This window comes from Euleptes europaea, chromosome 3 (genome assembly GCF_029931775.1).
Source record: "Euleptes europaea isolate rEulEur1 chromosome 3, rEulEur1.hap1, whole genome shotgun sequence".
Classification (NCBI taxonomy): Eukaryota; Metazoa; Chordata; class Lepidosauria; order Squamata; family Sphaerodactylidae; genus Euleptes; species Euleptes europaea.
Window position 1 is genome coordinate 66,317,240 of NC_079314.1, and position 13,187 is coordinate 66,330,426.

At 40.2% G+C, this 13,187-nt stretch overlaps 1 protein-coding gene across 1 annotated transcript; it reads left to right on the forward strand.

Annotated features, from left to right (window-relative positions):
- Positions 1–784: 784 nt before the first annotated feature.
- IRAK4 (interleukin 1 receptor associated kinase 4) lies at positions 785–12,737 on the forward strand. The gene is made up of 11 exons (XM_056846806.1): positions 785–952; positions 2,167–2,312; positions 3,999–4,196; positions 4,402–4,562; positions 5,329–5,393; positions 6,569–6,683; positions 7,421–7,530; positions 8,093–8,276; positions 10,788–10,850; positions 12,448–12,606; positions 12,702–12,737. Exons 1-11 carry the CDS (start codon positions 792–794, stop codon positions 12,735–12,737), a joined length of 1,398 nt encoding a protein of 465 aa, XP_056702784.1. The 5' UTR covers positions 785–791.
- The last annotated feature ends 450 nt before the right edge of the window (positions 12,738–13,187 follow it).

Genomic DNA, 13,187 nt, shown 5'->3' on the forward strand with positions numbered 1-13,187 from the left:
CATTGATCTTGAGCAGCATATATCTAGTGTTTGAGGGTCCCAGGATTTACAGTACAGTGAAACAGGAATTTTACCTCGAAAGAATTTACTGTGAGATGGTTCAGTACAGGGGAATGATTTCCCTCTTAGTAACACCAATCCAACAGCTTCTGGGAGAGAGAAGCCATTCCTTAAAAAAAAAAAATTGGGAAGAGATGCTCTAGCGAATAAGAAAATAAACCAAACCATGGGGAAGGGAATCATAAAGTTGAAAGGGACCACCAAGTCATCAAGTCCAACCCCCTGCACAATGCAGGAAATTCGCAACTACCTCCCCGCTCCACACCCCTAGTGACCAGAAGATGGCCAAGATGCCCTCCCTCTCATCATCTGCCTAAGGTCACAGAATCAGCATTGCTGATAGATGGCCATCTAAACGCATCTTAAAAACTTCTAGGGAAGGAGAGTTCACCACCTCCCGAGGAAGCCTGTTCCACTGAGGAACCGCTCTAACTGTTAGAAAATTCTTCCTAATGTCTACTCTAGACGGAAACTCTTTTGATTTAATTTCAACCCGCTGGAAGCCAGCAGTACTTTTTTCTTTCTTTTAAAGGGCAATATGAGTGTTCCTGTAAATAAGTGCACATTTCTTTACTTAATCTTTACTGAAAATGTGCAGGCATAGTGGAGTTTTGACTTTTCTTCACCTCCTTTAGGGACCCGTGAAAGTCACACATAAAGGTAATCCGATGACAAAAGGAGTGTTTGAACTGCTTGAAAACAGATTGTTGCACATTTTGTAGGCCTCAGAGATGAACAACTCCGTAACGCCTTCTACGTATGTGCGCTGCCTTGGTTATGGCATGATGAGGCAACTGGCAGATTTCATCGATCCACAGGAAGGATGGAAGAAACTAGCAGCAGACATAAAAAATCCATCTGGTACAGAGAGATACAACCAAATGCATATAAGGTAGCGTGCACCAAATGAATGATTGGGCAGCTAATAAGTCTGTTTTATGACATGAAAATGCTTTTGTGTTAGTGTTAAAACTTTGAAAGCAATTATGTCACTATTCTTGTATAGAGCAGTAGTGTAATGGGAAATCCTTCAGTTCAGTTTTCAAGAGAGTCCTTTATCTTTTTCACATTTACTTTTAAAATTATATTTCCCTTCTCATAGGAAAGTACAATGTTTCTTTCCTGTAATTTTCATCTTCACAAGGTACTTTCTCACACTGAATAATTTCTTCTTGTGAGTTGTAATGCCCTGCTTCCTTTCTTCTTAGTTTTAACTCCTTATAGCTTCCCAATATGCCTTGCCAAATACTTTGTCCGGATCCTATAGTGCTGTTTTTATGGTAGCGCAGTAGCTCCTCTGACAGAACAGCTTCTCTGTTTGTGGAACAGGATGGGGTGATTTTTGCCAGTTTCTCCTTTCCTGATGCAAGAAGAGCATGAGTTCGTAGGGCAAAAGAGACTGCAATGAGTGGTGGAGAGGCGGTTAAGTTGCCTTCCTCTAGCATGACCCCACTTGCCCTGTTTCGGATCCAGTTTTGTAGTAGATATTCTTGAATGGTGGTATGCTTTGCAAGGGCAAACAACAGTGTTATGACTCTCCTATCTCACTCTTAAGATCTCTTTGCTTGGAAAAATGGCTTTCTAAGTTCTTTTGGGCTTAACTTCCTGGTAAGTATTCTCGAGATTAAAATCTTGGTCATCTTACTTTTTGTCCTCTTCATTCTGAAGCAAGCCTCTTCAATCTGTTCTTCCTTCGCCCTCTAGTTGGGGGGTGGGGAGGAGGCCGGTTCTATTTACATAATATAAGAAAATCCAGTTGAAATTTCATTTAGCACTTTATGCCAAGAGTTTCAGTGCAAATATTTTAGAGCTTCATTTCACATTTGTAATGAGTGTGTGTATGCACATCTACACATTTTGGATCTCTTAACACTGGTTAGTTATCTCAAAACTCTAAGGTGATTCTAAATATCACTTCCTGCTTGAAAATGGCTTGATTTTAGAAGACAGCAGGAAAGTTACTGCTAAAGAAGAATGTGTAATGAGATCTATGAGAAGGGTTCAGTTTTATTTAAAACCTTAACCTTTAAGTATGACAAAGAATATTATATGGTTCTTCTAATTTTCTTCATTGTCTCTGATTATAAATCTGCTTGGGCTTTTTAGGAGATTTGAAGCATTAAAGCAAGTGGGGAAGAGCCCCACCTGTGAACTGCTTTATGACTGGGGGACACTAAACTGTACAGTTAGTGATCTGGTGGACCTGCTGATCAGAAATCAGTTCTTAACGCCAGCCAGCCTTTTGCTTCCAGGTAATCTTGATCCGCACAGTATCTATGGAAATTGTGTTTTATTTTAATAATTTAATCATTTTTATTTTTTGTACAATAGTCATGAGAAATGAAAATATGACTACTAAGTTAAGCATATGTGAATGTTTTGCTTTATTTTTATATTTGCATTGGATAAAAGATCAGGAGATGTTGTGATGAAGTTCAATGGGTAAGGGGCAGCCATGGTACAAAATGAGTTGCTGCTACAGAGAGCTGCAGCTCCACCTGAAAATCATATAATATTGGACAAAAATTAGATAAACGGCAGTAGACCTTGACAGTGTCTCCCTGACACTAGAGAACCTGCAGGGCAGACACAGAAAGCATGTGGAACTACCTTATATTGAATCAGACCCTACTCTTGACTGGCAGCAGCTCTCCAGGGTCTCAGCTAGAGGACTTTCACATCAACTAAACCCTGACCTTTTCCACTGGTGGGGCCAGGGATTGAACCTCTACTGCTGAGCCCAGAAAGCACTGACAAGTCCACTATGTTCTCCTTTGCCTGAAGCACCAAGTTCCCCTACAATTCTCCAGCCATGTATGCATTTTCACCGTTGTGTCATCAAGGCAATTCTGGGCTGTTTTATCTGAATGGACAGCAAACACAGGCGACTATATATTATTTATCATGTTGACTACTCCATGTTCCAAGGCAATATAAGCCAAAATTTAAGAATGCCAGCTGGGCAGTAGATTCAGGATGGACAACGAAGAAGAAGAGTTGGTTTTTATATGCCGACTTTCTCTACCACTTAAGGAAGAATCAAACCTGCTTACAATCACCTTCCCTCTCCACAACATTCACCCTGTGAGGTGGGTGGGGCTGAGAGAGTGTGACTGGCCCAAGGTCACCCAGGTGGCTTCATGTGTAGGAGTGGGGAAACAAATCCAGTTCACCAGATTAGCCTCCGTCACTCATGTGGAGGAGTGGGGAATCAAACGTGGCTCTCCAGATCAGAGTCCACCACTCCAAACCACCGCTCTTAACCACTACCTCACGCTGGAAATACTTCTTTACCATAAATGATTAAATGATTAAACTGTGGAATTTGCTGTCAGAGGATGTAGTGATGGCTACAGGCATAGATGGCTTTAAAAGGGGATTAGACAGATTCATGGAGAATCAGTGGCTACTAGCCTCCACATTCATAAGCAGTGAGGGAAGGCTTCTGCCTGTTTGCCCTGTTGTTGACCCTCTGGAATATCTGGTTGGCTGCTGTATGAGACAGGATGCCAGATCAGATGGACCACGTGTCTGCTGGAGCAGAGCCCTTATGTATTTATGCTGGGAACAAACTACAGGGAAGCATCTGCCTGGCTGTTGTTGTAAACAGGGATATGGGGATTAGATGAATCTCCAGTCTAATCCAGCAGGGCTTTTATGAGGTGAGATGCCACCCTGGATGCGTTTCTGTGCAGTTGTAAATTCCCCTTACCAGCCAGATATCATACAATGTTGGCATTATGCTTATTTCTGGTAGTTTCTTATTCACAGGTATGGGCTGCATGATTTAATTGCATTAGGTCGTGATGATACATCCAGTTAACCATTACAGCATGATGCACTCCATACATTTTATTTATTGTTGTGCACGTTGCACAATCTAGAAGTTTATTTCCAACTGCGGACTCTTTTTCGATTGCTTTTTATTTTATTAACAGATTCTGTAAGAGTGACAGACAATACTACAGCGACATTACCTTTACAAGAAACTATGCCAAAATATGACCTAGAAACTCCTTTAGAGAAAAAACAAATGACATCTGTAGTGCCACTCTCGACTCCAGATATCGGGCACTTCGCTGTGGCTTCTTGTAGCCTAATGACAGAAGAGAACACCTTGCATTTGAATGACACAGGTAGGAAGCTAGTGCTTTACATCCTATATCTAATGCTGAACTGGACCAATCTCTAAGGCTGTTAATCATGGCTGGGATTTATGGTGCTGGGACTGAATTCTTGAAAGTGGATTACTATGTTTTCATTCAAAATAATTTTATAGATCATTAAACAGAAATGGGCGCTTCCACTCATGCCACATGAAAAGTTCCTATTTCGTTTCAGGGTTAAAGAGTTTTTTGTTTCATGACCTGCAAAGCGTTACAAATAACTTTGACGATCGAATGGTATCAGCCGGTGGTAACAAGCTGGGTGAAGGAGGCTTTGGAGTTGTATACAAAGGATGCATTAATGGCAGAACCGTGGCAGTGAAAAAGCTTTCTGCTGTAGGTTGTTAGCAACTTAATATCACTATTTATGTATTGTGTATATTGTTTTTATATAGTACTATGTATCTCACTCAGAGCACAGTAGAATTGGGAGGGATCTGAAAGTCATTCAGAGATTAGCCCTGTGCACCGTGCTCCATATTCAACCAAAAGCAATCCAATAGAAGAATGTAGCCCACAGTAATCTAGAATAAGTCTCCCAAAAGCAGCTATCGGGACAAAGATCCTTTCCCTAAAGAAACAGAGTTCGTAAAATATTTTCAGTTCCCAAATGCCAGATTTTGAATGGGGTTTTTCCAACTCATAATGGCAAAGGAGGGTAGCTTCTTCAGAGTAGGAAAGAGAATAGTATGTGTATTGTGGGGAGAGGAATCTTCAGGCATTTGCTAGTGGCCTAAGCCGTACACTCCCTCTTATTGTAAGAAGGATGGTGTAATCTTGAGTCATTTAACCCCTCTGATTAATTAACTCCTTTGCAGTTGGGTTTTCAAGATTTGGCCCCTTGCTCCTTTAAGAGTTGCATAGAATTCAGCATTTCACAGTCCATTGTTCCTTGATGTGGTGCTGAAATACCTGTATGCAGAAGAATCTTTCTGTGCAATATACAAAGCCCCCTTCCCCCTGGGAGGGGCTGGATCTGGCAGCAACATTGTCTCCATATGAAATCTTAATGTGGTGGGCCCTGGTCTGGAATTGGTCTGTCTTTTCAGTTACCATAGATCCTTCTGAGTCTGCAGTTAATTTTGTAAAATTGCCTGTGTAGGTGGCTGATGTAAGCCTTCAAGACCTGAAGCAGCAGTTTGAACAAGAAATAAAGATCATGGCAAAGTAAGTAATGAGCTTTTTTGTGGTGGTGGTGGTGGTGGTGGTGGGGCGAATGGCAGAAAGATGTACTTAATGCAAGGGGTAATGTGTGTTGGTTTTAAAATTGCAGTAGCAATCTGAGCATGGGACTTCTAAAAATCTGTACAGAATTCTGAGTCTTTACCTTTACTTAGTTTTACAAAACTACAGTATGCATGTTAGACACTTAGAAGTGGGGGACCTGCAAGGACTTGCACCATTTCCCTTCTCTGGCAGCTCCCATAGCCTTCCCCCTTTTCCTGCTTCCTTCTGTCATTCCCACTCATTAGCCAATCTACTTTTATCTGCTTCTGTCATCACCCCCCCCCCATCCATATTCTCAAAACTCAACAATAAGCCCCCATGCAGAGATTTGAGAATTCGGGTGGGGGAAATGTGCATCTATAGAGTGGCAAACCCAAAGCAAAACCTTCCATGAATAAATGGCCATGGAGAAGCGTTCTCCTTCTTAAAGTTCCACTGAAATTCCATGGAAAGCTGTTGGAATGAAACTTGGGAGAAAGGATCCAGTGAATTTCAGTCAGGATGGAGCTTCATCATCCCTAATGCCCTATTTAGAATCAGGAACAGTAACATCTTGATAAGCACCAGATACTGTTTGGGGGATTGTGCTGCTAATCTGTAGAGTCAGAAAACAGTATACATTGTTTTTGAATACTCATCTAAAAGCCTATAGGGAAAAATCTGCTTGCTATTAGGTATATTAGCAAATATATTCCTCAAGTCATTTCTATGCCCAATCCTATATTTATTTCCTAAGAGGCAAGGTCAACTGATTCCAATACAACTTTGAATTAAAAAGCATTGAGTCGCAGCCTTAAATGTTTCAATAGCTTGTCAGAGTAAATATCAGTACTCTTCCATTTATGAACATATACAATCTTTTTGGGATCCCAGTTCTATCATTCATAAGGAGTCCAGTCCCTGTGTACAATTATGAACTTTGCTGTGCTATAGCTTACTCAATTTTTAATGAGAGAGAAGTATTCCCAAAAAATGGAGCACAATTCCTGCAAATATGGCTGAACAATATTATGATTTGATTCTCCAGATATCTTAACAAAATAAGAGCAGTAAAAGATAACATATACTGAGAAATATGAAATCCTAGGTATAATGAATTATTTTATTTCTATCAGATGCCAGCACGAGAACCTAGTAGAATTGATTGGTTTTTCAAGTGATTTCGACCAGCCGTGTCTAGTTTATGATTATATGCCAAATGGGTCACTACTTGACAGGCTAGCTTGTCTGGTAAGTGAAAGGATTAGTTATTACATGCATGATGGACAGATACTTTCGAGAAAAAAACTCAACCAGTTTTGTCTTGTAGGTGTAGGACAGGTGATTACTTGTTTCTATGCCAATAAAGGTTATATGTATATGGATTACTTGTTGAATCTGGGCCCCTATGGAGATTTGAGGAAGGGCAATGGGCACCACCACGAAATGGCAGCCATGGGGACCGATTACAAAGGTTGAGAGATTCTAAGCCAATCATCCTCCTGTGATTGAGGCAGCTATTTTTGAATAGATGTTCTCTAGAGACTGAGACGCCTCCTGGGGTCTCCTGTAGTACTGTAGAAAGTCAGGATTGGCTGTTTATTTGGGGGGGAAGAGGTTTCTGGAGAACTGGGCCCCACATAAGTGACTGCTATACTGGGGTTCGCTAGTCAGTCTAGGGTCTGAGCACAAGGACCTGCAGGGATGTCCCTTTTGGGAGGTGGGGCAAAACTCTGCATATTGAGTTACTCTCTATTAAAGTGAAATGAATTGTCTTCATGGATAGGAGTACTGTGCAAACCCTGGAACACATATGGAGCTGCAGAGCATAAATATTGGTTCTTGTTTCTTAAGGCTACTTCAGGACTGCTATAATTGGTTTGCTTGCCATTGCTTCCCTATGTTGAATTTTTTTATTGATGTTAATGTTTTATTGTAAGCTGCCTTAACGGAGACAAAAATAAGTAGAATTCTCCCTTGTTTGTAAGGATGATACTGCACCAATTCCTTGGAGGACAAGGTGTAACATTGCTCAAGACGCAGCCAATGGCATTTGCTATTTACATGAAAATAACCACATTCACAGAGATGTTAAAAGGTAATGTCTACAAAACTTAAGCGTTTTAAGGAACATTTTTTCAACTTTGCTTCACCTGTGTTCTTTAAATATCTCTTTTATCCCCCTCCCCATTTTTTAAAAGCATGACTTTTTCCTGCTGCCATAGTGATGTGTTCTGTGTTTCTCCCAAATCTAATTAGTCAAGGAGAACATTGTGATAGAAGTCTGGGGGAGATTGAAGGGTGGAAGAATTCCATGGGCGGGGGAGTTACAGGGGAAGTCCATTTCTGAGGACTTTAGAACTATCCTGTTTAATTTTTTGCATTAGTTACAAATATGTCTTAATTTCAAAGGGTAGCCGTGTTGGTCTGCAGTAGAACAGCTAGATTTGAGTCCAGAGCACCTTAGAGACCAACAAGATTTTTGGGGTATAAGCTTTTGAGAGTCAAAACTCTGAGTTGACAAAATATGTCTTTTTGGTCAAAATAACTACAGCTTTGGTCAGTCAAGCAAAAAAAAAAATGTCGCTTCTTTTTTACTGATTAGTGAATCGGCTGTTCTGCACAGTGAATATATTCCAGAGTTCTCTTTGTGTTTTCAGTGCAAATATCTTACTGACTGAGGAGCTGGTGCCGAAACTTTCCGACTTTGGACTTGCAAGGGCATCAGTAAGGTTCACACATACAATCATAACAGACAGAATAGTAGGGACAGCTGCATATATGGCACCGGAAGCTTTGCGTGGAGAAATAAGTCCTAAATCAGACATTTTTAGCTTTGGTGTGGTGAGTAGGAAGTAACTGCTGCTGCTATTACTTTGGTGTTGAAAATGAGGAAAAGAGAAATCTTTTGTTTTTAAATCAACTGAAGAACTTCCTTTTTTAGAAAGTACTAGTTGTATTAACTTCTGAAAAATGTTTCATATTTCTTGATACTAACAAAAATATTGGGAAACAAGGAAGAATCATCTTATTTATGGTTTCCAATTAAATTTACCAGCTGAGTCAAAGACCCTAAGGATGAGATACCACTGGACACTGCATAGGAGGAAGGGGAAGAGCCTTGGAGATACCTGGACTGGGCTCCATCTATTACTGGGTGTCCAGAATTAAGTTCATCTGATTCTCAGGTCACTTGTTTTCTGTTCTGGATGGAACAATCAGGTAGTGATTGTAGTTGCCCCAGTAGTAGATGACATCTCCTCCTGTGCACTTTTTAGTGCCACCAAAACTAGTGGTGACAACACTAGACAACTAGGTACCTGTGAGTTTCACACTATGTTATAAGTACTATTCACATTTTTAAAGCTAGATACTAGCCCTTTCCGCACAAATCACAACACAATATCCTTGCAGTCGATCTGCGAGGTTTGGCAGCACATTCAATTTTTTTGTCCGCATTTCACCTCTTACGCCATTGTATTCCTTGTTCCCAAGAACATTCGACCCTGTCTTCACTTCCCTAAAAAAGAACAGTATGTTCCATTGGGGAGCGTTATGTCATTCGTAATGTTGCTGATGCGTAGGACACTCCCCCCTCCCCCTTTTTTTGTTTTTTGTGCATGTGCTCTAGCAAAGCTGTGATGGTGCGATGGTCACTGTTGTGATTGGTCGACATCTCACTAATGTCTCACTGACTTCATTTTTTGAATTGGTTCCTTCACTGTTTTTGTGAGTTTTTTTGTGTCCGAATGTCATTTTGAGTGCACATTGGAGAATCACATTGCACAGCACTCATGGATTTTTGGGAACGTTCTGGGAATGAGGAAAACTGGACTTCCATTAGTGGAGGAAAGAGAAGGATGCCAAAAATGGGCAAAGCCGTAAACACCTCAGGGATATGAGTGTGAACTTGGGTTGTTGAAGATGGAGTTATTTAGGAAAATTATTGGAAACTTAAGGTTGGTTTGAGACACCTATCATACTGTACTACTTGTCATAATGTAGGACAACGATTCCGGGCTTCTTGCTGGGCCAGGTATGCTAAGTGGTGCAAGTATGTTTCATTTTTCACTTATGTCCTGCCCACCTTTCAAGGAGCATCTTGGATTGACACATCAGGCTTTTTTTCTGATTTGGTCTATAATAGCCCTGTGAGGTAGGCTAAGCTTGCCCAGGGTCTCTCAGTGAACTTTCTGGTCAAGAATATATCTAAACCTTGGTATCCCTGGATGACACCTAACACTATAGTATGCTGGCTCTTTTCTCTTTCCTCCTGTCACATCCACAGCTTTACTGGCTACAATTTTTTTTAAAAACGGGAAGGGATGGGTGACAATTTCCCCCTACTACTAAACCATTTCCAGTTGTAAAGATGTTTCCTTTTAGTTGTACTATATTAGTGAAACTTCAGATTCTTCTATCAGGGAGAGGGTGGGGAAAGAGGCGGTAGCTTTTAATCAGGAATTCTTCTGAGAAGGTAAAATTCTTGATGCAAGGAAAAAATCACTCTGTTTACATGTTGAGACACCATTTCTTGAGAAGCACAACAAATTTAATTCCTTGTGGAAGTATGAAATTAAAAGGAAACATGTGTGCCTTTTGTTCAGCACTTCCTGACAAGTTCACAGAGTACATTATAAAACATATTCAGTAGTAAGGCTGGGAAACATTCAGAATGCCCTTACTTCAATGCTTAACTTCTTAAAACAAAACAAAAAAACACAGCTTCCAGGCTCCAAGTCTCTCTGGATAGCACATATTCTAAGAACTGAACTGGATATGACATGGGAAATTTGTGATGGGGATCTTTTGCTTTTTATAGTGCTCAGAGTGGGATTTCATTCTAGGGAAGGGGCTCCTAACTCATCCTGTTTCCCCAGTATAAACTGTGAGTCTGTCTCACACTCGCCTTCTTTTGCTTCACCAGTTTCAGCACACTGCCCTTGACCCTTGTTTCAGGTTTGAAATTAAACTGTAAAGCTAGGATTTCCTGCATAATAATCCATTTGGACCCTAATTCGAAAATCCTTCATCTCAGGTCTGTTAAGTCAGTCGGTCATGCTGTTAATACAATTCCCATAAGCTTGGGTGAAAAGGAAGCTTATCACCAAGAGGGAAGCTATGGCACAAATGGTATCTGGCTTTGTTGCTAGAAATGACTCAGCTCTCGTTTTTTTCAGGGAAAAGAAAGATACAAATGTTTAATTTTATTCTAAGGGTGGAAAAGTGAGAAAAGGGAAGTGTTAGAATATAGACTTCAAACTTATTTTTTTTAAATGTACAGCCTGTTGCAGCAGATACTCACTTACCTGTACTTTCTTTGCCTTTTTTTTCTTTGCATCTTTTTGCCTCTAGGTGTTACTTGAAATAATAACAGGTCTAAAACCCATGGATGAAAATCGGGATCCGCAGCTACTGGTATTCTTCTTGCAGAACTATTGTAGATGTTTATCACAGTTCTCTCAGATGTTATAGATGTTTATCAAGAACAAGTGACGCTTGGAACTCTATGGTGTCAGAGGGTTTGATTAGATGAGAACAAGAATTCTGGCAGAACCTAGTCTTTTGCTGGGAACTTTCTGTTGTGTTTGCTTTCTGGAAGGAATTTTCACAGTTAACTTCATTGGGGCTTTGTTAAGGCAAAAGGTGCCTTATATCCACATTTATATTATATTCGCTACATCATCTTCTGGCATTTTCCAAGTCTCTTTGCTTGTGTTAGTTGGATAAATGAATTTATTTAACTCATGGTCAAAGACTTAAAGGGACTTTTTAAGGACCAGTTCAGTGGTACTGGAACTACTGGACTCTACATATGTTGTTTTTGTTTGTGACATCACAAGTTGTGTGGAAAAGCCAAGGCGGTTCTTTCCTGTGTTGTTCCAGCACTGGGACTATGACCATACAGACATAAGAAAGAGCCATAGTATAGGCTCCCCAACCCCAATGATCTCTGACTTCATATGGGGGAGGAACCTGTGCAGTGTGGAAGAAGGCACCCTTATGATGCAATCCTGAACAATTACACCTAACTCCATTTACTTCAGTGGGCTTCGTCAGGTACAACTCCATTCAGGATTGCAGTGTTAGTGAGAGATTTCTCAGAGGTAGTTGTTCTGAAAGAATGCTTCAGACACTTATGTTGATGATTAAGTATAGTATGGGGGTGCAAGCAAAATGTTTTAAAGCATTCTAAGTTTATTATGATTAATGAAAAATAGTTTCTATGGAATACCAAAATATTCCTCTCTTTAAAATGCTCGTTGAGCTTTGTGGAACAAGTTATGAATACAGCATGGTGTAGTGGTTAAGAGCGGCAGACTTGTATCTGGAGAACCCGGTTTGATTCCCCACTCCTCCACATAAAGCCTGCTGGGTGGCCTTGGGCCAGTCACAGTTCTCTCAGAACTCTCTCAGCCTCTACCTCACAAGGTGTCTATTGTGGGAGAGGAAGGGATTGATTGTAAGCCGCTTTGAGACTCCTTAAGGTAGAGAAAAGCAGGGTATAAAAACCAGCTCTCTTCTTCTTCTACATGCAAGTAGAAAGGACCAGACTTAAATAAATTGGCTATATATGTGAAGCAAATGTTTTTTTTTTTAATAATGTACCACTTATAAAAACACTCTTGGTGGTTGGGCTTGCTGATATCCTACCCTCATGTATTTTTATGGAAGAAGGAAAGAAGACAAGAAAAACTAGAATCTCTGTAGAGGCTAGCCTCATCCCTTATCTGGAATCGTGAAAAATAAGGGTTAAAAGAGGGAACCTGACTATAATATGCCTGAATATTCAGACAGCAGGTTACCTGCCTCCCTAGACAGCTCTAGACGTCAAAAGCTATTAAAATTGTATAATGCAGCAACTGTAGAAAGCGTGTGGGATTAGCTGCTCCATAATGCCATCCAATTATAATTCTGCTGCAATTCCCTTTTCCTCCTCTTGTCACCCTCTTGTGGGTATTTGGCAGATTATACCCTTTCAAATCATTACAACATCACTGCTGCTTCCCCACAGCTGAGTATCAAAGAGGAAATAGAAGATGAAGAAATGACTATTGAAGATTACATTGATGAGAAGATGAGCAATTGGAACCTCACATCAGTGGAACAGATGTATTCAGTTGCTTGCCAGTGCCTGAATGAAAAGAAGAGCCGGAGGCCGGATATTAAAATGGTACCAGATTCCCCCCCCCCCCCGCCATATGGCTTTCTGAGATGCAAAAAAGGAAGGCATTTTGTGAGTATTAAGTTGTACTGTTTCTTTTGCAGGTCAAGCAACACTTACAAGAAATACTGCTTGACTGAGGCTCTTCTGTGTCATCTCAAACTAGTTTGCATTATTGAATATATCCTGTAGGGCTGCTTCAGTTCATTATTTTTTTAATGAACATATGTCCTAACGTCTGTGTATGTATTCAAAAGAACATAAAGTTTACGATTGTTTTTTGAAGAATTCAGATAGTTTACACATTCTGCATACTATATGCAAGTCTCTTTAATATTTGTACAACAGTCAGAACTCTCTTCACTTTTGCACTACCAATAATATTATTTTAAGGACATTTGTGCAAAGGATTGTCAGACAATGTAGTCTTAAGCAGTGTTGCACCCTGCTAAGTCCATTCTAGTCAGCAGGCTAAAAAGGGTATAACTGTTTACAATTGCATTATCAGTTTTCTAAGAAACCACCAATTGTATTGCAAGTTGTAAAGAAAAGAGAAACTGAATACAGTTGTATATAGGTTTCTTGTAAAT